The 24,650-nt window shown below is 41.0% G+C and overlaps 1 protein-coding gene across 2 annotated transcripts in view; it reads right to left on the bottom strand.

Moving 5' to 3' along the window:
• Window positions 1–24,650, bottom strand: part of PDE3A (phosphodiesterase 3A) — a 270,081-nt gene that overhangs the window by 84,647 nt on the left and 160,784 nt on the right. The window contains exon 2 of one of the 2 annotated variants that reach the window (XM_075440114.1): window positions 19,652–19,702. In XM_075440114.1, coding sequence (XP_075296229.1) covers window positions 19,652–19,702 — 51 coding nt within the window. Of the gene's footprint in view, window positions 1–14,526; window positions 15,009–19,651; window positions 19,703–24,650 lie in introns of those variants that run through there. The other variant, XM_075440122.1, reaches the window with a different exon arrangement.

Consider the following 24,650-nt stretch of genomic DNA (forward strand, 5'->3'; position numbering starts at 1 on the left):
GTTAAATAATTGACAAGCCTTCTGACAACTACGGAGCCCGGCAGACAGAGCTGTGTGCAGCAACAGCAGCTGAAGAGACGAATTCACTGACACAGGACAGGGCAGTTTTCTGCCAAGTTTCATTTTGAAAACTGAATACACAGCAAGTGCTCCGGCGTCCCAGTGGCAGCAGAAACCCACAAACTGGGCCACTATCCCCCCAGTATCCTTCCCACCCCCACCGCATACTCAGTGCACAAAAGAAATCTGGATACATCACTACCGACCATATTCTAGATGGTGACAAAAAGTAGAAGGCAGTGAGTCACTTTCTCTCATTTATGCAAAGATCTCCCTTGATGTTAATATAATATCCTCACACAGACATAACAAATTAAGGCATTACCTGGATGGCAGTTCTCACTGAGCAGTGTTTCCGGCTGCCAGGAATCGAGAAATCAGGTTACACCCCACTAAGGTACCCAGAGCACACGACGCACGGGGCAGCCTATTCCATCCCCCTCAGCACAGTGGCAAGCCTACCTTGGATTTTCACAGTTTTCGCCACCTACTCCTATTTATAACTGCATCCCCCCCCACGTACTTTTAATTAGCTCACCTTCATTAATGAATCATTATATAATAAAATGAAATAAATATTCACTGGTTAGTGACTTTTTAATGGAAAGGAGGCAAATAAAATAAAGTCAAATTACATGAAATAGACAAAGAATGTATTTTCATAAACTGAAATAGCAATGCCAAATTCATTTCTCTGGGTGGCAAGCCAAAAAAATGCAGAAAACAGTAAAAAAATGGTCACATCATCTGTTACGATATTTCTGTGAAAGTACTATTGCAAAGATGGGCATTTTCTGTCACTTGAGTAAAAAAAATAACAAGTTATAGTACTACTAAAGCAAATTTTTATTCTGTAAATTATCAATATTCTCACGTAAGATAACAGGTGCTGTAGCATTATAAAGGTCATAGGATTTGGCTTATAAAATGTAACAGCATAAAAATGAAAAACGTTCTGAACAGAAAAAACCCAACAAATACTAGCGATCAGTAGAAATGAAGTTCTGAAGAAGTTTGAAAGAGTCATCTTTTGTTTTCCTGGTTTAGAGAGAGTCACTAGGTTGGGTTACTGTCAAATGGCACAGTGAAAGAGTTTAGATACAGGATAAAAACTGAAAAGTTTAGGTAGGCTCTGATGAGAGCAGATCAAATCGTTAGAAGGAGTAACAGATGCACAGGAATAAGAAGAACAATTTGAAGGTTTTGTCTTTAACTGAAAAAGTCATTTTTCAATGATCAAAGCAATGGACATTGCAGGGATTAAGGTTTAAATACCAAGCATCCAGACTGCATTTTGTGGATGGGAAAAGTTCCGTATTAGAAATGTTGCAAAAAGGAAAAAAACGTTGGTGAGGTTAAGGCAACTTTGCTTGGATTCAAGGGCCTACATAGAGACAACAATGATACAAAGGAGGCCTGAGAAGAATCTAGAAGGGAATTAAAAGGAAGCATAGATCTGAGGTCTCTATATTAGGCTTCTGATGAATCAAAAAGTAAAGAGGCATTTGAACTTTTCTGAAGGAAAAAAAAGGGATACAGGCCCTAATACAGTAAATTAAGCATACAGAAGAATATCATCAAATACTGAGGTGGAGAAAAGTCAGTAAGTGCTGACATGCATTCTGGGCAGCTGAAAATGTATGTCTCGGATGTCAGTAGTACACGGCAATTTTCACAAAGGACCGGGCAGGCATTACAGTTGAATGGGAGAAGTAGTCAAGCTAGGGTCCCTGAAGTAACGTCTGGAAAATAACAATCATGTATTACTGAGCTAAAAAATGGCATTTAAAACAGGCACAGGATCAATATGCATAAAAGATCACGGAGCAGATCCTTCTGGAAACTACTCTAAGGCACACAGAAAATAAGGAGGTGACTGGTGACAGCCAGCATGGCTTCACTAAGGGCAAATCGTGCCTGACAAATTTGGTGGCCTTCTACAACAGGGTTACTGTGTTGGTGGATAAGGGAACAGCAACTGATGTCATCTACCTGGACCTGAGCAAAGCATTTGTCACTGTACTGCACAACATCCTTGTCTCTAACTTGGAAAGAGATGGATTTGATGGATGGACAACTCAGTGGAAAACGAATTGGCTGCATGGTTGCACTCAAAGAATTGCGGTCAATGGCTTGATATCCAGGTGGAGACCAGTGACGAATGGCATTCCTCAAGGTTTGGTATTGGGACCAGAGCTGCTGGACATCTTAGTCAGCAACACGGACAGTGGGTTCAGTGCACCCTCAGCAAGCTCGCCGATGACACCAAGCTGTGTGGTGCGGTCAGCACTCTGGAGGAAAGTCATGCCATTCACAGGGACCTTGACAGGCTTGAGAGGTGGGCCTGTGCGAACCTCATGGAGTTCAACAAGGCGAAGTGCAAGGTCCTGCACATGGGTTGGGGCAATCCCAAGCACAAATACAGGCTGGGTGAAGAATGGATTGAGAGCAGCCCTGAGGAGAAGGACCTGGGGGTGCTGATTGATGAGAGGAGCTCAACATGACCTGGCAATGTGCGCTCACAGCCCAAAAGGCCAAATGAATCCTGGTCTGTATCAAAAAAAGCATGGTCAGCAGGTCAAGGGGGGTGATTCTGCCCCTCTACTCCGCTCTCGTGAGACCCCACCTGGAGTACTGCATCCAACTCTGGAGCCCTTGGCACAGGAAAGACATAGACCTGCTGGAGTGGGTCCAGAAGAGGGCCACAAAAATGATCAGAGGGCTGGAACACCTCTCCTATGAGAAAAGGCTGAGAGAGTTGGGGCTGTTCAGCCTGCGGAAGAGAAGGCTGCGGGGAGACCTTACAGCAGCCTTTCGGTACCTAAAGGAAGCCTACAGGAAGGATGGAGAGGGAGTTTTCACAAGGGTGTGTAGTGACAGGACAAGAGGTAATGGCTTCAAGCCGAAAGAGGGTAGATTTAGACTAGGTATAAGAAAGAAATTCTTTACTGGGAGAGTGATGAGGCACTGGAAGAGGATGCCCAGAGAAGTTGTGGATGCCCCCTCCCTGGAAGTGTTCAAGGCCAGGCTGAGTGGGGCTTTGAGCAATCTGGTCTCGTGGGAGGAGTCTCTGCCCATGGCAGGGGGGTTGGAACTCAATGATCTGTAAGGTCTCTTCCAACCCAAACCATTCTATGATTCTATGAAGATTTTACAGCACTGTGAAAAACTTACAGACAAGACTAAGTTAAATTCCAGTTTCATGTTAACAGCCAAAAAGGTCCTTTGATGTCATCAGTGTTGCTCCAACATGGCAGGGGATATGACTGGGACAAGTTCTAACTGGTTAGCTTCATACTGGGAGGAATGATCAGGCAAGTGAGAGGACAACAGAGAAAAGTACTCCAAATGAGATCAAGTGCCAAAACATGAAGAATCATACCAGTTAAAATACTACTGCTTATTTATCTCCTAGCAAAGGCCGCTGAGATCAAGAGACACCAATTTCTAATTAAAGAGAAAGAGGAGGTGCGCTTCCAAATCTCACCAGAAGAAAAGTCTGACCCAGAAATTATGCTGCGCCTTTATATGATTGCCACCTCAGGTGGTTCCTTTAGAGCACACAAAAGAGATGTTGACAAAGGAAGGTTCATCTATCCTACTACAACGACTCTGAAAAGCCTGACTTGAAAAAAGGAGCAGAGTGCAGGTTATATATCCATTACACAATAAATACCTCCGAAGCACTGAAAGACTGAGGTAGAGTTTTCAGTGAAAGACAGTTGATCATTAGAAACTGGACTGGGATCACCAGATCACTTCTCACAAGTCAGCTGCTGCTAACATTGTCTTGACATTTAAGTGGAGCACTTCCCTTTGGCAACAACAGAACTATGTGTGCCATGTTAAAATATCTTGGATTTGTTTCTTTCTGCTCCCATGGTGAAGACGTGCTAAAAATTCCTGGACTTCAGAACTCCAGCAATAATTCCAAAACAAAATGTTGGAAGTACATTTTTTTTAAATGCCTGCAGCAACAAAAATAGCACATCCCTAGGACCTTGAGCATCTCAGGAATCCACTGCCCAGTTGCATAACTTTTCCAGTTTCTTCTTCCCAAATCTAAGACTCTGTGTTGGGGAGGGGTGGAGAAGGGGCATCACAATCTTGAAAGAAAAGTGCTGTCTATGCAGTCCCAAAGCCAATGGGATTACTCCACATCAAGAGATTATGAGATTTACTCCAGAAAGTGTGTCTGGTACAGGACAAGACAGCATGCCTTACTGATTCCCACCCCTCTTAAGGTACCTCCATTTCAACTTCTACTTTTCCTCCTCTTCCATGCTCTACTTGTTCCTCAGTAAAAAATGTACATTGCACAGCGTGCCCTTTTCTGTTATAGCCTAAGCATGTTGGGGCAGTTATCACAACCGAGATGCTGATGTACCACTGTCCATCTGCACTGTGTCCTTGGACGAAGGAGACACTGTACCTTGTGTTGCTTCTCCATCAACATCAAGCTGTACCCCATCATAGATGCTAGTATTAATCATAGCTCAAAAAAGAAAGCTAGTCTCTGTTTGTAAGAGAGGAGGTGGCATCTACACAGAGAAACCACATGTACAATCACACATTTAACAACTATATGGACACAAATGAGTCAAAAACTACAGTGTGATTTTGTCCAGGAGCTGTTTCTGTGATGAGAATGCAACCACATCAAAATCCCAGTAACAATCACCATTCTGAGACAGCACTGTCTCAAAGGCAACAAGGATCCTTTAAGATCCTAATCATGGACTTCATCTGTTAATCACTTCCACACCCTACAGAGTTGTAAGGAATAGAAAGTACTACTGCAGCTTCTCTTGTCAGCTACCCCCCCCCCCTTCCTTTTCTGCATCTTAATGAAGAACTTTACATAAAATAATTATTTGCAGATTGTTCACTCAACTCCAACTGTTAATTTAAAAGAAGCAAGCACATAAAACCCTCCAGGAGTCCTAAAACACAATCTCTATATGCAGAGAGTTACTATTTTTAGACACCTATAAAAATTGGTCTATGATAATTTGACACACAAAAAGCTTATTGCCATTCCGTATTTCTATCACATCCGTCACCTAGCTTTGAAGATTCAGGTCCCCCTATCCTGGATGTGAAAACTGAAAATGCTGTCTGTGTGGGGTTTACTCTGAAGCTGAGGGCACATATGTGAGAACAGCCTACGAAAGTTCAAAACTGTACACGACAGAAAACTTCAAATTGTTTGTCTGTCAGATACCAGAAGAATAATACACGGTATTAATAAGTGACATTTTCTCCTTTTCTGAAAAATGTGCTTCAGAAGCAAAGTTACTGGAAACAGAAAGGTTATCTGAGTTTCTACCAAAACACTATCCATGTAGTCTGAAAAGGGATTACATGTTTTAAATCACTACCTTGGTAGCCAGTTTTTAATAAAACTCCAGCTCTGCTTGGAAAGACTTTTTTCTGGCTCCCCTTCTCCATCTACCCTTTTTTTTCCCTCCTCCCAATTTTTGTGTGCCTGTGGGCCGAGGTGTAGGGGAAACGAGAAGGCAAACATCTGCTACTGCCACCTGTCTTCCAGCTACTGGATGGGGCTGAAATATAGAGAGGATGAGTCTTTACAACTCTACCAGCTCACCTTCTACTCCCACATCTCAACAAGCAGCACAGGATCACTAACACTGCTTCTCTAACTCATCCTGTGAGCTGAAAAGAATTAGTAGCAAAAGATTCTATTCCCCTTCTCTCTGGACGTTTTCCATCCCTTTTACCAGCATCATCTGGAAACAAGAAGGGCACTAGTTAATGCATTATGACTTGCAAGTGTCATAGAAGAAGGACCTTCTTGGCAATTCTGCTTACCAGCAAACATGTGAATATTAGCAGAGACAAGTATCTGGTAGTACTAATGCACCCCATCACAGCTCTGAGCTGCTAAATTTAGTGAAAAAAAACTTCCAGCAGTTTAGGGGAAAAAACAGTGCCCCATGGAAGCCTATCTTCACAACGACACAGGACGCAGAACCACAGAGGGGTTGAGGGTAGGACAGGACCTCTGGAGATCATCCAGTCCAACTCCCCTGATCGAAGCAGTGTCAGCTAAAGATGGTTGCTCAGGACTGTATCCAGTTGGGTTTTGAGTATCTCCAGGGATGAAGGCTCCACAACCTCTCTGCGTAACCTGTGCCAGCACTCGGTCACCCTCACAGTGCACAAGTTATTTCTTATTTTCAAATGGGAATTCCTGCACTTCAGTTTGTACCCATTGCCTATTGTCTAGTCACTGGACACCACTGGAAAGAGCCTGGCTCCATCTCCTTTACTTTCTCCTATCAGGTATTCATAAACATTGATAAGATCCCCCTGAAACTTCTCTCTTCTAGGCCGAAAAGTCCCAGCTCTCTCAGCCTCTCCTCATATGACAGATGCTCCAGTCCCTTAATCACCTTTGTGGTCCTTTGTTGGACACACTCCAGTATTTCTCTGTCTCTCTTGTACTGGGGAGCACAGACCTGTACCCAGCACTCCAGGAGTGCCTCACCAGTGCTGAGTTGAGGAGAAGGATCACCTCTCTCAAGCTGTGGGCAATGCTCTGCCCAGTGCAGTCCAGGATATTGTTGGCTTGCTTTCCCAGAAAGATATATTGCTGGCTTATGTTTGATTTGGCGTCCACCAGGAGCCCCAAGGTTCTTCTCTGCCAAGGTGCTCCCCAGCCAGTCAGTCCCTCGTCTGTACTGGTGCCTGCAGTTATTTCTCCTCAGCTGGGGGAGGACTTTGTATTTCCCTCTGTGGACCTTCATAAGAGTCCTCTAGACCCATTTCTCTAGCCTGCCTCTAAATGGCAGCACAACCACCTGGTGTAGCAGCCACTCCTCCCAGTTCCGTATCATTTGCAAATTTGCTGACGGTGCACTCTATCCATCACCCAGGTCATTAATAAAGATACCTTTTTCATGCTGAATTTATTTTTTTTTACTTTTTTTTGCAGTTCAATAACTGCTGCCTCTACCTCTCCTCGAGGGGCTTGGCTATTCACAATAACAAGTAGCTTTTTTAGTCCTGCATAAAGCCCAATAACTCAATAATTATGAACTCTAGATTCAGGTCTGATAATCTCCAGACTTCCTTTATGGACTGCAAGAGTTCATACTGCTCTTGTAACATTCAAGTTTATTCAGGAATTGAAAATTGAGCAATGCAGACCCATTATACAACGAGCCTTTGATGTGTAAAATCCAACCCAATGTCAAATTTTCTTTTTTATAACTAGACTTTAAGATTTACTCCAGCTCTGGCTTATTCAAAAATCTCAGGAGGCTGCTCCAATAATTCATTTTGAAATTTTGAACACTGATCCATCAGACATAGAACAAAATTATGGCTCACTACTAAAGTCAAGCAAAAAAAGAACATCTGCTGTTGAGAACAGAGCTGATCAGCTGTGAGCTTTTCCACTGGGAAACTCATAAAATAAGCTACTAGAGCATTCAGCATGTGTTCTTGTAAGGAAGGAACAATAGGAAATACTTTCACTTATTTATTCTTTAAAACTATCCCAGAGAGCAGCAATTGCAGCATACATGTCTTCCCCAGTATGGGCACAAAGCACAGGGGAAAAAATATTAAAAGTGTATTAATAAAAATTCTTTTAAACCAAAGTTTCCATTATAGAGTGAAATAAATCAGTTAATTCTGTCCTCATTACCGAAGACATCTTCTGACACTAACGGCATTGTGGAAACTCTGTAAGGAGAGTTAGAGCAGCCCACATCTACTGTTAACACACCAGTGGAAGCACCCTGGCTGAAGACGAGGCATAACCCCTGCTCTGTAAAAAACTAAGTACATTAATCATGCTCATTCCGTAATTGGGTTCATCTCTGAAAACAAGAAGCCAAAAATTTATAATGATTGTGTTCAACGATTTGCTTGGGAAGATGTCAAAAACCTGAAACACACCTATGCAATAAGTGAAATTTAAGATGTTACTTGAAATAAAAGAACACCTTGTGGCACAACTCTCCGTTTTTACTAGCTGCGAGGAGCCAAAATCTAGTCTTTTATCATCACAAAAGCCACAGTGCTATGTAATTTTAACGTGGGGATTTTTTTCATTACAAGGAAGATAGCTGTATTGCCCATTATTACACTGGCCATCGCTTCCCTTCATAAGACCCTGTCTTCAGTTGCTTATACTTTTGCTGAACTTTAAACATTTGTGCTGACGTTTCCCCTTGCAACTGTTAGCCTGTGTTCGGGAAATTTTATCCAGCATAGCCATTTCCAGAAGTCTAAGGGACACCATTTTACTCATCACTAACTACTAACCTCTATGAGATGCACCACTCTGGACTTGGAACACTCTCCATGTAGTTTTTGTTTCAGAGATTGCCATATGGATGCCCAAATTCTGGCAATGTGAAGATTTTGAAATCTGAAAACCTGCAGATAGCTTTAGCTTGTGCTAAAACAGAGGACTTGAATTTCAGCAGACTAAGCTCTCTTGAAGTCTACAAGTTTCTCTGTGGGTAATGAAAGGTAACCAGTACTTTAACTGTCAGGTGCCAACACATTTCAAATTCCCCTAAACCCAACAAACAAGTGTAACTGATGCCCTAAGCATTTTTCGTAACAGTCTGCAACTAGAAAACTAAAAAAAGTGCACATGAACAAAACCTCTGAACCGACGTTTTTTAACACAAAAGCCATAAGCCTCTGAACTACTTCAAAGGAATTTATAAAGAAGCAATTGAGAACTACAAGTTGTAGCCAGTAAACTTACATTGTATGAAAAACAGGATCTGAAAAGAAATGAAAAAAATTATGAAAACTGCTGGGCCAGAAAGACACACTGTGGTGATGAGAGCAATGCATGGAGATTAAGGGGTATTTCAGGAATTCGGTCACCCAAAACAGAAAAAGACCTGCTTCCTCTGCTCCACATGATGACAGTTCACAATCTCATCCTCTCAATTCAATTCAATTCAATCAATCTATATCTGCACCACAGCAGTGGACATGCACTCTCCAGTCTAAGGCAATGCTTGGGAAAAAAAAAGACAGCATATCAGCTTCTTCCACTATCTCTGCTTTTCAAAATACTAACTCAAATGTCGCAGTGCCTGACTGCTTATTCTCTTACCATGCTGCTTCAAGGAATCACTTCACCAGGATACGATTTCAGACTGTCGTTTGCATTTCAGTGCTGATTCCTTTTCCTAACTGCACTGAACTGCAGCATGGCTACGATCCTACAAATTGCAACCTTCCTGAACTGGAACTTTCTCATTAATAAAGCAAAACACAATCTGAGTATCATCAGCAAGCTTCTGTTCTATTTCACACCACTTGACTGCCTGACTAGCGGCAGGACTTGCACTACGAATCTGGGACGATTAATGGTAGAGAAAGATTTCCAAGAAGAAAGGCAATATTTCTTGAAATCTGTGTTGAGCTCCTGCTTAGCTCTGAAGAATATTGAGATGACAGAGTGACCAGGTCTTAAAGAAGAGGGCTGTCATTGTCAAGCTTCTAATCCACTCCAGTCCTACTGCCAACCATGCTGGGATAGAGAAGTTGACAGAGGAGATGATTCGCAGAGTGGCTGACACCACTTAATAGGTTTTTCTCCATCCTACAAGTGATGGATATGGAAGGTTGCAAGAGGTTTGCCTGCATCATTGCTGTCACAACTGCCAGTATGACATACCCTGTGTTTTGTCCTGCCAGCTTCTAGCTCTTACAGCTCTACATTAACACTAACTGCAATTTCTCTATCCCACTGCAGGCTCTTGTGAATCAATATGGACATTTTATTGCCATTTGCCAGCACAGAAGCATGTACAGCACTGAAATTCCCCATCCCAGCTCTTGCCTGGCCAAAGTCATTCAAGACGACAAGCATATTTCTGGTGTTGATCCTTCTGAAATGAACTGGTGTCTGTTGTACTTCGGAAACATTTGCTCCCTGTCCTCAATGCACATCCTGACAACCCTGACTACCTGCAGAACCTCTCTGGTCATCTCCTGAGCAGTGGTGGTACATCGGCAAGCAAGAGTGGTCTCTCTCAGGTGCCAAGCTCATTACCACTCCGTTCCCCTCCCACACGTTTGTTAGAGCAGCAGGGTAGAAGCCTGGGAGACAAAGAGAAACAGGCCCACAGTCACAGTTAGTGCCTGTGGCTCAACTCCTCACTTCTAAGAGAAGCAACGCCAAATCTGATGCAGATTATTTCTTCGAGACAGCTTTCTGCATTACATCATTCATTTGCTATATTAGAAAGCAAAAAAATATTTTATAGATAATTTCTTAATCCCAATCTCAGCTTTCTGCACCTTTCTTGCTGTGCAAAAGCAACTCTTCTCCCCCAGCCCCAGCTCCATATTCCAACCAACCCACAACCCTCACGAGACCTCTTTCTCATAACATCCCAAAGTCCACAAATCTCTGCTCTGCCACTAGGACTGTGAAAACTTGTCTGCTGAACGCAAGGATAATGTAAGGTTTTGTTAACAATGAATAACTGTGGAAAACCACAAAAACATATTTAACAGGAAGCATTTTTTTTTTTAAACTCTTTGCAGTTGTAAGAAGAGGGACTGGGTTAGATACAAGGATCAGTGCTGTGATGTGTCCCAGCAGGAACTCTGCTTCAGGCATGTATTTCCCATGGGCCTTCCTAATGCGAAGATGGGGCGAGAGATGAGCTGCTGTTGAGATGCAAGAACTGCTGCCTTGTAGAGGCTCCTGCTTCCTCAGCATGAAGTTCCCAGGAAAGCTGGGTGCTGCCGAAGACAATCACCAGTGCCATACTGCTGTCAGGCTGCTGGATACAGGGGCAGCTGGACAGCAGTAACGAGAAGTCTGAATTTAATAGACAGCTGAGAGAAAAATAAAGCACAGGAGCTCCAGCATAAAGATATCAGATCTGATGTATCCATCCTCATGGATGTGCAGGGTTTATAAGTGAGGACCATTCTGAGCAGAAAGGCAAGATGCAACTAGCAAAAAGGTCTGTGGCCGAGTGAGACATTAATTAAGAAAAAAAAAAAAGCAAAGTGAAAACACAGTTCCCAATTCTCACAAAACGAACCTCTTCCATTTCTTTACAGCAGCTTTAATCCATAAGAATTACTTCATACATGAACACACTGAAAATATGGTGGCTGCATGATGTAATGTTATATCAAACTCTCGTAAAATCCCTGGATTTATCATTTCACGGAGTTATGACTCAAGTCATATTTGGATCAGCTTATTCACTGTTTAGCACCCTGCACAGGTTGTAGGCTGTGGGAGTTCCTCCTACCTACCGGATCAGATGGTAAGGAACAGGATATTGCACCGTACATGCAAACAGCCTTTGGCATAGCTGTGCTGTAAATCACTGGCAGGTAAGAGAGGCATCACTTCATGGGATTTACATAAATCCAGCAAAGTCTGAACTGGTGACTCATAATGCAGAAAGCATTACCATTACTTATACTGCTATAAGCATGAATTTCTAGCTACAGCAATATTACTGATGCATTTGTTTACCTTCACAGTACATTCCTTTGAACAAACCATAGCTACATAAATCGGTGTATCAATTATTGGGTTATTTGGCTGTTCGGTTGTTGGATGAATCTAGTTCCTGTTTTTAAACTCACAGTCATCAATGAAATGACTAAAATTTTACATCATGGGCTAATGTGTGAAGTTTTTTCCTGTCTTAGGACTGGTATTGAACATAACTAACCCTCAAAGACTACAGCTCATGAAATCTACAGGGAATTTCAGGCAGAGGGAAATACTCAACATGCTTACAGCAAATATTTAACACCTCATAACCTTCGGCTCATTTGGTTACCACAGTATTTTAAATGCATCTCCATTCAGTGGAATCATTCTTAGTTGTAGCTATCAGGGATAAAAAGTTAGGATCAGTCCAAGAAACAAAATCCTCAGGCACATACACCAAATAAAACCAACAGAGAATTTCCCCCAAAACCTGTAATGAAACTTCAGGAAAAACTTTCAGGCAATCCAAACCACTGATGGACAAGAAAGAAAAGCATTCATAAAATCTTTCCTTAGATCTACAAAGGTAGTTTTTTCTGAAATTACTGAGAGATATTAAGTCATTCAAGATTCAAGCACTAATACTACAGTTTATTGAATAGAGGCTAATACATAACATATTCCATTAACATTTTGCTTAAATTTACCCATGCAAAGCACCCACAGGATCAGGCTCTCCCACATATAAAAATGTATAGCTAGGCAAGACGTTTCTCATCAACCGAAACCAAAAAGATCTAATTCAGGGTTCACACTCAAACCCACTTTCCTCACTCTTTCACACACACAAAAAGCCAACAACCAAACAAAAATTCCGTGTAATACCAGACCCCAGAAACCATGGAGACTTCTGCGATGTAGTGTCTGTGAGCATAAATGATGCTCATAAGATCAAAAATAAAATTACACAACACGTCCCCCCCAAAAAAAATCCCTAACCCAAAATACCCCTAACAACATTGTCTATAGCCATCATAACTACTCTTGTTTTTTCCTCTACCCCTGCTTCTCAGCCTACTTACAGTTTTGGGTTTCATTTGATTTGATGTAAAGTATGCAAGATGAGGAATAAATATCACCTTTTAAAAGATACAAAGTATGTTCAAATAGAGTATCAGACTTCACTGTGGACTCACAGTTCCCACATCAAGTCCAATCTGCCATACTATTTTAAACCAGAAACAAGATCAAGCCCAAAAACCTGCTTTCAGAATTCCATTTTATTTCCTTCCTTTAGTCTAAAAAAAAAAAAAAAAAAAAGTGGTAATAAAGTAAATCAGTTTGGAGAGGTTTTGTCATTTGCTAACATAAATGTCTTTCATCTGCTCTGAATAGAGAAATAACAATGTTACAATGTTACTACTTACCTATCAAAATATAACATTTTGTCAAGGTTAGCCTGGAACATAGTAAGCTAGTGCATCCTTTTAAGGTCTAAATAATTCATTTGCACCAAAAGGCAGAGCTGTTATTTTTATATGATAACTAGGTGAACATGATCAGCCTGAAACACTCAAGAACACAGTATGATGTCATGCAACATCAGGGTTAGAGTGATTAAAAGCAAAAGGAAACACTGGAAAGGTGAGGCTGAAATACAGCTTTCCTTTGAAACGACGTTAGTATCTCTACATCTTCTTAACAGAAACAAGATGACAAATGGCTTATTTCATAACAGAGCATTTATTTACCCCTCTTCCACCAGAAGACTTCAGAATTTCTGATTGAACTGGTGGAAGATTTATAAAAAGTCAAACAAGAAGACATTATGTTAAAAAAAGACAACATTTTCAGAGAATATGGTGGACTGTTATTCACCTGAAGCCTTTAAATTAAGGGTGGATATATTTAAGAGGCATATTCTTATCTAACCAGTAAACACAGATCTGATGTGACAGGATGGTATTTTTTGACTAGTAACATGCCTGAGATCTCTACATGTTCACAGTGGCCCAATTTGGCTTTAAAATCTACAACTCTATAAAACATGGCATGTAATCTGCCCTTCCCTTCCCCCCTCAATGAAAAGGGTACAGGAGGATCCTTCACAAAAACTGGGAAGTATTTCTGTAGTCTACCCTGCTTTCTGTCGAGAATTTTCTCCCGAATTACCTCTTTTTCATTGATAAAGGTGTCCCTTCATACTCAACCACTTAATAAACAGAAAGCAGAGTTGGAACATGTAGTAAGCTCCTATCTCCACTCTCCTTTCAATATTATTTCTAGAATTATTTCTTTCAGTGTCTTTATATCCCAAGTAAGATATTAAAAAAAATTTCACAGAAGCCTGGAGTGCCTGGAGCAAGAAATAGGAAATGTATGAACCGTACTCCCATTCATCACATCTTAGTCCTACTTACAGGGACAATGCCTCCTACAAACAGCATCCCACATTTTTTACATTACATCTGCTCTACATCAATTACATCTGCTTTACTCTCATCCTTGTTCACATACTTGAAATGATGCATCAACCCACGATGATGCTGACAAAGCTGAAGTTCTGCCAATGCATTACATCTACTTGTAACCAGTGATTTCATACATGTATACATACATGTAAAATATGAAATGCAACAAAGACATGCACTGAGGAACCCATCAGCAGTAGACTATGCTTTTCCTTAGCCACTCGGTTTAAAACACTCTTAAGCCTTTAGAAAAGTCTCATTTCTGACACAGGAGATTCTGTCCATTAAAGGAGTCTGCATTAGTGGGCTGTCATGGCACCTCCGCATTCACAAGCACACGCTCTTGCAAAATCGGCTTTACCAACACTTTGCACCATTCATCAAGGAAAGGACAAGTAACGCTCAGCTGGTTCTCACTGTACGCAGAGGATCCCAACCACCACCGTTAAATCATCGTAAATCTCTTTCCAGTGGCATTGCCAGGGAAGACAGTGACACAACAGATGCACCAGAGCACAGTACCTGGTCAGCAGCGGGAATCGACTCCCATCTACGCTTCAGCAAGTACAGAGATTTCCGGCTCATGATTTTCAATCTGCTCTAGAGGATTTTCCACACTCGAGAAAAAGGCTGCTCCCAAACCAGTGTGAAGAACCTTATTTCGGACCCCGGTGCTCCATTGCTGTAGACGGCAGAGCTCTCTGATGTACAGAAGTTTTTGCAAGCCGCAAGGTTGAGACCGGTTAGACCCAAGCTTCTCCCGTTTCTCTAACGCATCCGTCTCCTTACAGTACCACAACAAAGGGAATCGTGCGAGGTAGTGAAAAGCCCAGCTTTCACTGACGAATTACCTCGCAAAAGCATGAAGTAGGTAGACAACACCAGACGCACTCAATCTGAAAATAGCTGTTGCTTAGGAACTGGAGGGGTAAAATGCAGCACCTCAGATATATAATTGAGAGCTTTTATATTTAAAGAGAATTAAAAACACTGGACCTCTGTGTTTCTCTCCCGATTATCATCCTTTTATAACGTTGGAGAAACGATCGCTCGATTCCACTGACTCCCGGGGCTACGCCTACATCTTCAGCAAGCCAAACAAGGCTTGATGACAGAGCAACAAACAACTCCCACACATTCAAGGTCCCTTGTAAAAACGTGCGCACAAAGCGTGCCATCGGTCCTACCTGCAATATTTCAGAAGTATCAAGTATTATGTTTTAGTAGAGTAATTAAAATACACTTTGCATATTTATTCTGCAGAAGGATAATATGCCAAGGATGAATTCTGCTAGTGACATTTTCTTGTAGTATGTGCTGGTATTAGCATGGGTATGAATATTTTAACCTCACATGAGTGAGATGATGTGGCTTTACAGACTGCATGTGTATATTTGAGCAAGAGAGATTTCTTTAGGTGGGGTAAACATTCCTAAACGTTTAGGCATTTCTTTAACTTGGAACTCAAGTTTTGTGCCTAAATCCTAACCTGTATTAATTTTAAAAACTAAGCATGAACATAATGAAATTCAGTTTGCACTTTCTGCGTGATTTCAAATCCAGAGAGTAAGTTCTCTGCGTGAAGCACTTACAGCAGGAAGTGTTATCTTCAGAGATCAAAAAAAGAAGGAAAAAAAAGAAGTAGGTAGCAAGCAACTCCTTGCTCTTTGTAAGGGAACCTATAATTCAGTCTAATTACAGCAACCTTAATAGTATAATTATTTGAAACGAAAAGGAATCCTACAATATACATGTATACATATGCATGTGCAATCCATAAAAAAGTGAGTGCGGTGTTGGTGTGGAAGTCAGGAGCAAGTTAAGTATTGTAAAGACAGCTTTTTACCTGTCCCATTTACATTCTATTGAATTGCAGATGCTTATCAGGAGACAAACTCCTCCAAACAGAAACTCCCATAAGCCTCGGTTTATTTAATTTGATATCTATCACCACCTGTAACTACATAACTTTGACTTCCACATGCAGAAAAGGAACGTATTTTCCAGGTGGGTCATTAAGAAGTACGACATGCACTCTAGTAGCTTCCTCTCATGTTTCAGCATATAACATGGAAAACCTACTAGCTCTTCAGAAAATCTTAACAGAATTGGAGTATTGTTTAATGACTCTGGGTAGAATAATTTTATGAGTTTATACATGGGTATTAGTTTTATATTATGGTAAACCAGTGGTTCCACTTCCTTCTCTCACACATGACGTTGCTAACATTCACACATGCAGGTGGCTTCCTAAGATCTACCTTGCCACTTTCTTCACTTTACTCCCCAAGAAATAAAAGATCATGAAAGACTAATAACATGGCTCCCAATATCACAAGCCTAAACACCTTCCTTCCCTCTCACTGCTTGCCCGAGCAGCGCAGGCTACCGCTGGCCAGGAAAGACCTCTCCTCCCAAGTCCCATTTCTCTGCTGGAAGAAAGCCCTGCAGACCCACGGAAACACCATAAGCAACCCCAAGATAGATCCTGCAGGCAACTGCTAGTCCATCTTTAAACACCTGATCCGTAAGATTTGAAGAAGTATACCTAACAGATTAATCATCTTAATTTTGAAGCAAGATCTTGTTTTACAAAGTGTACATTTGTTAAGGACACAAATTGGCAACAATGCAACAGAATCACTAAAGGATAAAATAGGTCTTTTATACTACAGGCAAAAATCAGAACCTCCTAAATGTCTCCTAACCTTTCAAGGAACTAGTTAAATTAGGTTTAACACTATTCCTATCAAAGACGGTTTTCAGAGCCATGGAAAAGAAAGAGTCTGACACTACAGCCGAATAACTGAGGCTTATTTTCTTCCCCCTAAGGAAACTTTTCTTCCTTGCTTCTTGTGACTGGGCACTAGGATACCACATGGTATCAGAGAGCTTGGGTTATTTTCTTTTCCCAGTGGTACGTATCGATTGTTAGTTTTATAAGGTTCTTCCAAGATTTACCACAATTAGGTTTCTAGAAGCTTTGCAGAACACCTATACACAGCACAAATGAAATAAATGAGTGCCTACAGAATGAAATGGATTAAAACTATGCACTTCTTTTTAGACGGATTTAGAAGGAAACACCTCACTGCTTTGTCAAGGAAACCCTATGTATGCAGATTTTATCCTGTTTTGAAGGAATGCACTCCCAGGGGTGAAGTATTTTTGCTTATTTTGTCCAAAAAAAAAAATAATTAAAAGACATTCTGCATAAGAAGAAAAATAATCAGCAATAGTCTACATGAAAATCTGATATAGAGTTTTCTACAATAAAGTTTTTAAGAATTCAACACTATCCTTTAGGAAAGGTTCAAATGACTGCAGGCTGACCTGCAGAGAATTGCACTGAACTTCTCCTCGTCCTCTTTTCTTTTTTTAAATATGAAATGATGGTGGAGTATCTAAAAACACCACACAAGGAAGGAACAAAACCGAAAGACAGAGAAAATTTTTAAATTTATATAGAGTTAATCTCCTCATAATTATCTCCTCCTCAGCCCCTACTGAAACTCAAGAGAACTTCATCTACATGTTTAGTAACCAGTTATCTCATTTTGCCCATGTACAACCTTCCCTAACAGTACCCAGCAAATGGCTTTACTTGCACTCCATACAGATGGGCATTTGCAGCAACTGAGTTACTGCCCATGAGATCCCTTCCTTTGAAATCCGGCCATGCCATGCAAGTCCTCCTTATTCTCAGGAGTGAAAAAGAGAAACCAGGCAATACATTAATTTCTCTGGAACTCTCCTTAGAAGAAACCGTAGCCTCATGAGAACAAATAATTAAAGAATTCTCTGGCAGCTATTTCATCCTGTGAGTTCACTTTTTCAGAAAACTCAGAAGGGATCTATTAAACAGCCCAAGTCTAATTTCCTGCAGCAAGATATGGTTTTGATAGTCAACTTGATCCATCTTACCTTTTAATTGAAAATCTGTCTGGGCCAGATTGATACCACTTACCTTCCGTATAAATCCCTTTCTCTAACATTTCTCACTGGCTATCTGTAAACCTTCAAAAGTGTGTAGCTGACAACAAAAAAATCCTTCAAGCATGGAGGCACATGGCCAACAGGATGAATTGGGCATGAGGACTCACACAGGACTTAGGCCTCCATCTCTGCTGCAACACCAGCACAGACTTCACATGCACTCCAGTCAGCAGTCTCCAAATATTTTGCTGCCATAGGCAAAGCATTAGGACTGTAGGGCATAGACTACCCATATTTTCACATGCATACAAAAATTAGATGAAGATTTGCAATAATGCTAAAAAAGTTTAAGAAGTCTAAGTCACTTTAAGAGTCCTTCAAGTGACTGCCCTCCTCTCAACAGCAGTTCAGAGGAGTCCAATTTACCTTCCACTCTTTGGACCAGAAGAACACAACATGATCAACTAGCACATCAGATGAGGCAGGAGAGATTATGTACTGAACAGGTCTCACCTTACCGGATAGGATTTCCCTGATTTCCGAAATCCCTGGTTCCACTGAAAACTAGCTTGCTTTCTGTTTTTATATCTTTTTGAAATGACAGACTGTTACCTGAAAAAATAAAATCTGCAACCCATCTTAAACTGTTTAATGAAATACTGAATTTCCAGGAAATTTCAAGATGGTTTTGAAATGAGATGCAAGACAGAAGCTTGGAAAACTTCAGAAAAAAATTTTGAATGCTGCAATCATAAGGGCAAACCCCCATAACTTAGTAAATTAATTTTGCATTAAAAATAGTAAATCTTGTCTATTAAAAAAAGTAGTAGCTTCCTGATTAACACATGGTATGTTCTCATTAAGAAGGCAGGTACTCTAGTGATTTTTGCAAGAGACATTAACAAGGTTAGGCTAGGAACTATGCTACTGAGATTAAGGTTGCAAACATGTAGCTCCACAGCAGCAGAGTCTGTTTATTATACATTTAGACATAGATGCTCATATTCATATAAAAATCCTTCACCTGAAGAAAAAGCAGTTCCAAAATATCAGAGCCCCAATAATGTATTTACATAATTTCAACACCAGATGGGAAAGACTGATCTACCCAAGCAGGAAAATTCCTGAACATCGATATCGGTGCCAATGTCTCCTTTGCAGAAACTGTAATTCTACAGATAATTTAAAAATGTATCAGCATGATGCCATTAATACTACTCGCATAACTTCCTTTCAATGATGTGTCAAGAGCAAACCAGTAGCTACACATGGCATTCCTGCACCTCCCCACACAGTTCTAACACCACTAAGCCCTTTATTACTGAACAAGGTGAACGGGCCACCAAAGTTTTACAAGTTTGTCAGGTTTAAAAAACACCAAAACATACACACATTATTTGAAATTGCATTCCTTTGATAACCTGATGGAGACAGCTGAGTAAAAACAGCTTTCTTCATACATCCAGTCCATCTTTCTGCTACTGAAAGAAACTTTCTGTTGCATGACTCAGCTCTGTTTGGATCAACTGTTTGCATCACAGCTCAAAAATTATATTAACGAAAGCTGTCACAGTTTTATGCTTTTTTCCATTGATTTGACCTTGCAAATATTAATAAAATGAACAACTTCGCAATCTCAGCTGAAAAATTTGCTTGAATACCTTAAACTTACAAAAAGCCAAAACCAAACACAAAATACTGAGTAACTGACCTGTGAGCCTCTGGATCCTCGTTTGTGGTCCCATTCAGAATGCCCCATGAGCTGAAAAACAAAGAAAAGCACAGGAAAGTGAGAAATTGCACTCATTAGCTTTAATTGAAACATTCACGCTTTTATAGCCATTACACTTTTTTTTTTTTTAAAAAAAACAGGTTTGATTTGAGGATTTATTTCACACAGCTTTTAGCTTCACAAGGAGGGTGACAAGACCTGGGAGTTGTTACTCTAACTTTGTACCTTTCCATTCAGAGCCAAAACGCATCTAGCAACACAACACTGCTCCTGCCACTAACATTCCCACTGCTGTAGATTCAGCTTTAGCCAAATGTTTAATACTGATCTGACAAAAGGACAGCTGATCTATCAACAAGGAGATTACCAAAACCAGGGGACATTTGACTAAACAGCAACGCACATTTTATAACAGGCACAAAACCTAGCGAGAGCTTTAATTCTCTCTCACTGCTGTATTATCCTCGATGTAATAAAAAAGTAGACCTACATCCTCTAAATGAAAACAGGCTGAGGTCATTACATTGCAGAGGAAAGTAAAGAGAGACAGAGTTTAGAGATGACGGGTTCTTCAGGAAATTAGGCTTTTTGATGGTATAGAGCTCCTCAAGTTACAGAGAAAGGAAGCATTAATTATAGCTCACATTCAGCTCTCAAATCTTCTGTGCAACCCTACAGGGATTGTGTTGAGACAAGTAATCAAACATTGGATGGTACAGTCAGACTCCACAAAAAAATAATGGGTCTTCTCCCATCTTTTTTCTACTTTATTTCATAACTGTATGCTAACACCAGCACACGCTCTCTTTCTTTAAGCAACATACAATTTGCACACAGCAGCTCTTTCCATGTATGTCATGGCGGGGGACAAAAAGAGAGGAGAAAGCATACCCAGTAGGCTTTATCACTGCTGTATGTATCCGAAGATTACATGCAAACGTGAACTGTTGACAATAAAGCTCTCCTCACACCTGCCCAAACAACCCTGGAAAGCACCAGAGAGTGCCCAGGCACAGGTCCGGTGGAGCCCGAGCTGCGCAGCACACCAGGCAGCTACCGCTGCTAATGCTGCCTCCGAGCGCTCGGCCGACGTGTATTCCGGCCGGGGAGCTGGCTTTTTTTTAATTTTTACAGATACTCAGGGATCTCTTCTGGGTAATGCTTTTTCTTAATCATACGAGCATAGCTTAATGCAAATGTAAAAATATGTGAATGAAAGATAAGAGGGTTAACGTGACATGTAATGACTTACAGTCATGAACGTTTTCTTGCTCTTTTTTGTCCCAACTTTCTTTCCCAAAGGAAATGCCTCTTCTCCCAGGTCAGAGGTAGGCAACAAGATTTACAACCTGTGCTTATTGCAGAGCATGCTTTTGAAACACTCGTCCCAGGACAAGAGACTAATTAAAACTACTTTGAGAAATTAGGAAAGCCACATACATCTTATATGAAATCTTTATCTTCTCCACCAACTGTTTCTACTTCTCCTTTCCTTCTCCAAGGGCCCCGTCATTTCTTTAAGTTATTACTTACGATTGCCTACCCCCATAACTGGAGACAAGCTGCACAGGCATACAGGCATTAAAGATCAGAAAAGTCACACCATTTGTTTCACCTGATACAGCCTCACAACTGACCCCCTCGTTTTACTGCAATTACTTTCTTTTTCCATATACTGTTACTGGAAACACTGGCTGCTCCAGGTTTCCCTGTTTCTTTGTTCACACTGTTATGTTTGCTCACGACTGTATGAAGCCAAGCTTTGATGTTTATGAAAGCTGGCTTCTCAGTAAATAACTGGCATGCAAAAGCTACCAAGAGACGCATCTACCAAAGGTTATGTACTTCACAGAACCTCTGCCAAAACCCTCATACCTGCCCTTCCTCCCTGGCTTCTACCACTCCGGACCAAGAAAACCTCTTCAGTTTTAACTTCTCAGCCCCTATGCCTTGTGGGGAAGTGGTGTCCGCTTTCTTAATTTACTCGGCTAAAGAAAAATTAATTTAGCATGAGTCTGACCACCTGCAATTCCCAGCATGATAAGGGCTATCTTTACCTGCAAGTACCTACCAGTGAAATTAGCACAAAAAATATGCCTTTTATTTCACAGTTAAGAAAAAAGGATCAATGTTACAGGCCTGGCCATGGTTACTGTTGTTCTCCAGGCTCTACAGACATTTACCAGGGCATACTACACCCTCAAAACCAAGTCTAATATGAGATCCCACTGCCAGGTTTTTCACCCTCCTACCCTCACTGAATCCATAGTTTACTGAAAAGAGCAGGGTTGCTTCACTTTTGCTGCCAAAAATAAGCAATGCAGTTAAGAGTCAAGCTTGGAACTCTGGTTCCCATTAGAGGAGGTACACCGAATGTAGGGATCCCCCGAGCCCAGCCAGCCACAGGAAATCAGACTGATGTGCGCCAGGGGTGGTTAACTTTAATCACCACCAACCCTCAAGCTCAAATCAAGTCCTTGTAAACTTTCATTCTTCTTCAGGCACAGTTTGCCTACCCTATTCCCTGATACTGTCTGGTGTTTCACACCTCCACAGTTTTCCAGCCCATGGAGTGTTTTCCTGTGCTTCCCCAGGCCTGCAGCCAGCCCCTGCTCTGCTCCACTGCTCCTCCTCCTCCGCGGCTTGCAGGTACCTTTTGGCCCAGGTCCCCCATCTCTGGCCCTGCTCCTCTACCAGGCGTGGGCAATCCTCCACAGGTTGGATGTTGCAGCAGCAGCTAATGTTACAGTGAGAAATAAGTCCAAAGGCTCTAACAACCCATCCTTGCCCCATGTCTCAGCATCTAACTATCAAAATCACTTACTGAAGAGAGGCCAAATTCACCAGTGAAGCAGTGATGAACATACTGGAACCAATGGAGTGACACCTTGCTTATTCTGGCATCACTTTATTAGCAGACTCCTACCTCCTCATAGCAAATTACACAACCCACATTTCATTTAATTTCTCTACAAACATGCCTTTGTGGAATCAGATGTGTTTGTATTTTCGCTGATGGATCCTTTGCCCCTATTGTAAAAGAATTTCAGCACCATCGTTCTCTCTTTGTATGCCATGTATTACGCCAGGATGCTCTACTGAGTTAGCCCTGTGGTTACCACCTGGTAAAACAGTGAGCACAAGGACGGAAAGGAAGAGTTCCAGGATGCTAAGAGACCTTGCCAATACTAGGCAGTTTTCAAGCAGTATAGTAAAATACATGACCCTCTGTAGCCAAACTTTTCCTCCCATTTTTATAACCCACCAAAACTTCCTTGGTCTTAAATTTTTTTTCTTCCTCACAATCTAGGAAACATTTTTCATCTCATGCTAGAATGTTCTTGGCACACGTGCAATGGTCCATAGTAACAAAGGAGTGTGAAGGAGGAAAAAATGAAATAAGAAGCATATCACACTTACACAAGGGCCTCAAGCTTTAAAACAGAAAACAAAACAAACAAACAGATATTGCAGTTGTAACAAAATCCCTGGCAGTCAACATCCTACAGAGGGACGGTTGCCTAGGTATGACACTCCTTACCTCAACCAGCCACGCTGTGCTAGATTACTTCTGAACCTTGGAAAGGTTTTCTATGAATGGAAATACAGTAAGTGCTCAAGTACAATATGCAGAAAAGGAGGAAAGCAAGTACGCCTGACTTATCAGGTTACTTGGAAATCACAATTTCCACAACCTTTATAGAAATCAAAAGATGAAGAAAACAGTATTAAAAAAAATAAAAAACAAACCACAAACCAACCACAAACACTCAGAAACATAGAAAACGTGCGTGTTCGAGAACGCACAAAAACATGGCCTTCGCTAAAGCCAACTGGCTCGCTCTACCCTACTGACTGACTAACAGATCTCCAGGGAACACAGCCTCCCCCAGCCCAGCCAAGTGTGAGGACTGTGAATGGAAGAGGAGGCAGGAATAGAGAAGACCCTAATACCAAAATCACAGTCACAGAGAGAAAAAGCATAGTGAAACAGGGCTAGTTCGCTCTGAGTAGTTGGGGTGGGAGCCTATGCTCCAGAACTCGGGGTTTCACTACGAAGTGTCTAGGTCTCATGGTTGTAAAACCAAATTTTAAATGTGAACCAGATGCTTGCTAATGCAATGGTACCTGCAAAGGAGTAAGGAATGGTATAAGGGATTCTCTGCATTAGATATCCGAGATATCCATGCCGAAGTAGAACAAAGACATTTCAAAATTAGCATCTCCAGCTCTCACCTCTCTAAATGCAATTCTCCTGTTCAGTGATCGAATCAAAGCCTCAACACATGATTACATAATAATCTCAACTGTCATTAAAATTCATAAACCATAATTCTAAGCCTTCTTAGTATTAGAGAACTGCAGGAAAATGTGCCCACACGTACCATGAAAGATCTAAATAAATAAAAAGACAAAAAGTAAAGAATGACCATTCAAACCCTTTTCAGCCACTTCTAGGTCTTGTTTTTCCCTTAAATTATCTTTTCTAGACTAGGTTTTGATTTTGGCACCCTTGAACCAGCAATACTGCTAACTATGCCACAGCTGAAAAATCCCCAAAATGAATCCAAAAATCAACTCGCAAAAAGAGAAAACACATAATCTTATTATAAGGACCTCCACAATTGGGTACAAGTAGGAAAAGCCCCCAACATTTAGGATATGAGCAGTCCCATATATATTCTTAGGAAGGGGAGGGAGTCCTCAGTAGCAGAATATAACAGCATTTTAAAACCACAGGGGTTTTTTATTTAAGCAAATATAACACTCAGTTATTCCCACAGTTTTATTAGTGGGAATGAGCAGATTTTTTCATGGTAAGTACTTCAGAGGACCAATGAATCAGTTATACTTAGTGTTTCATAAAAGACTTTAAATCAATTCAGAGCCTATTCTACTTCTATTCAGAGTACAGTCTACTACTCTGGAATTTTATTTAGATATATATTTACACATACATAACACTTTTACAGCTGTA

This window comes from Opisthocomus hoazin, chromosome 1 (genome assembly GCF_030867145.1).
Source record: "Opisthocomus hoazin isolate bOpiHoa1 chromosome 1, bOpiHoa1.hap1, whole genome shotgun sequence".
Lineage (NCBI taxonomy): Eukaryota > Metazoa > Chordata > Aves > Opisthocomiformes > Opisthocomidae > Opisthocomus > Opisthocomus hoazin.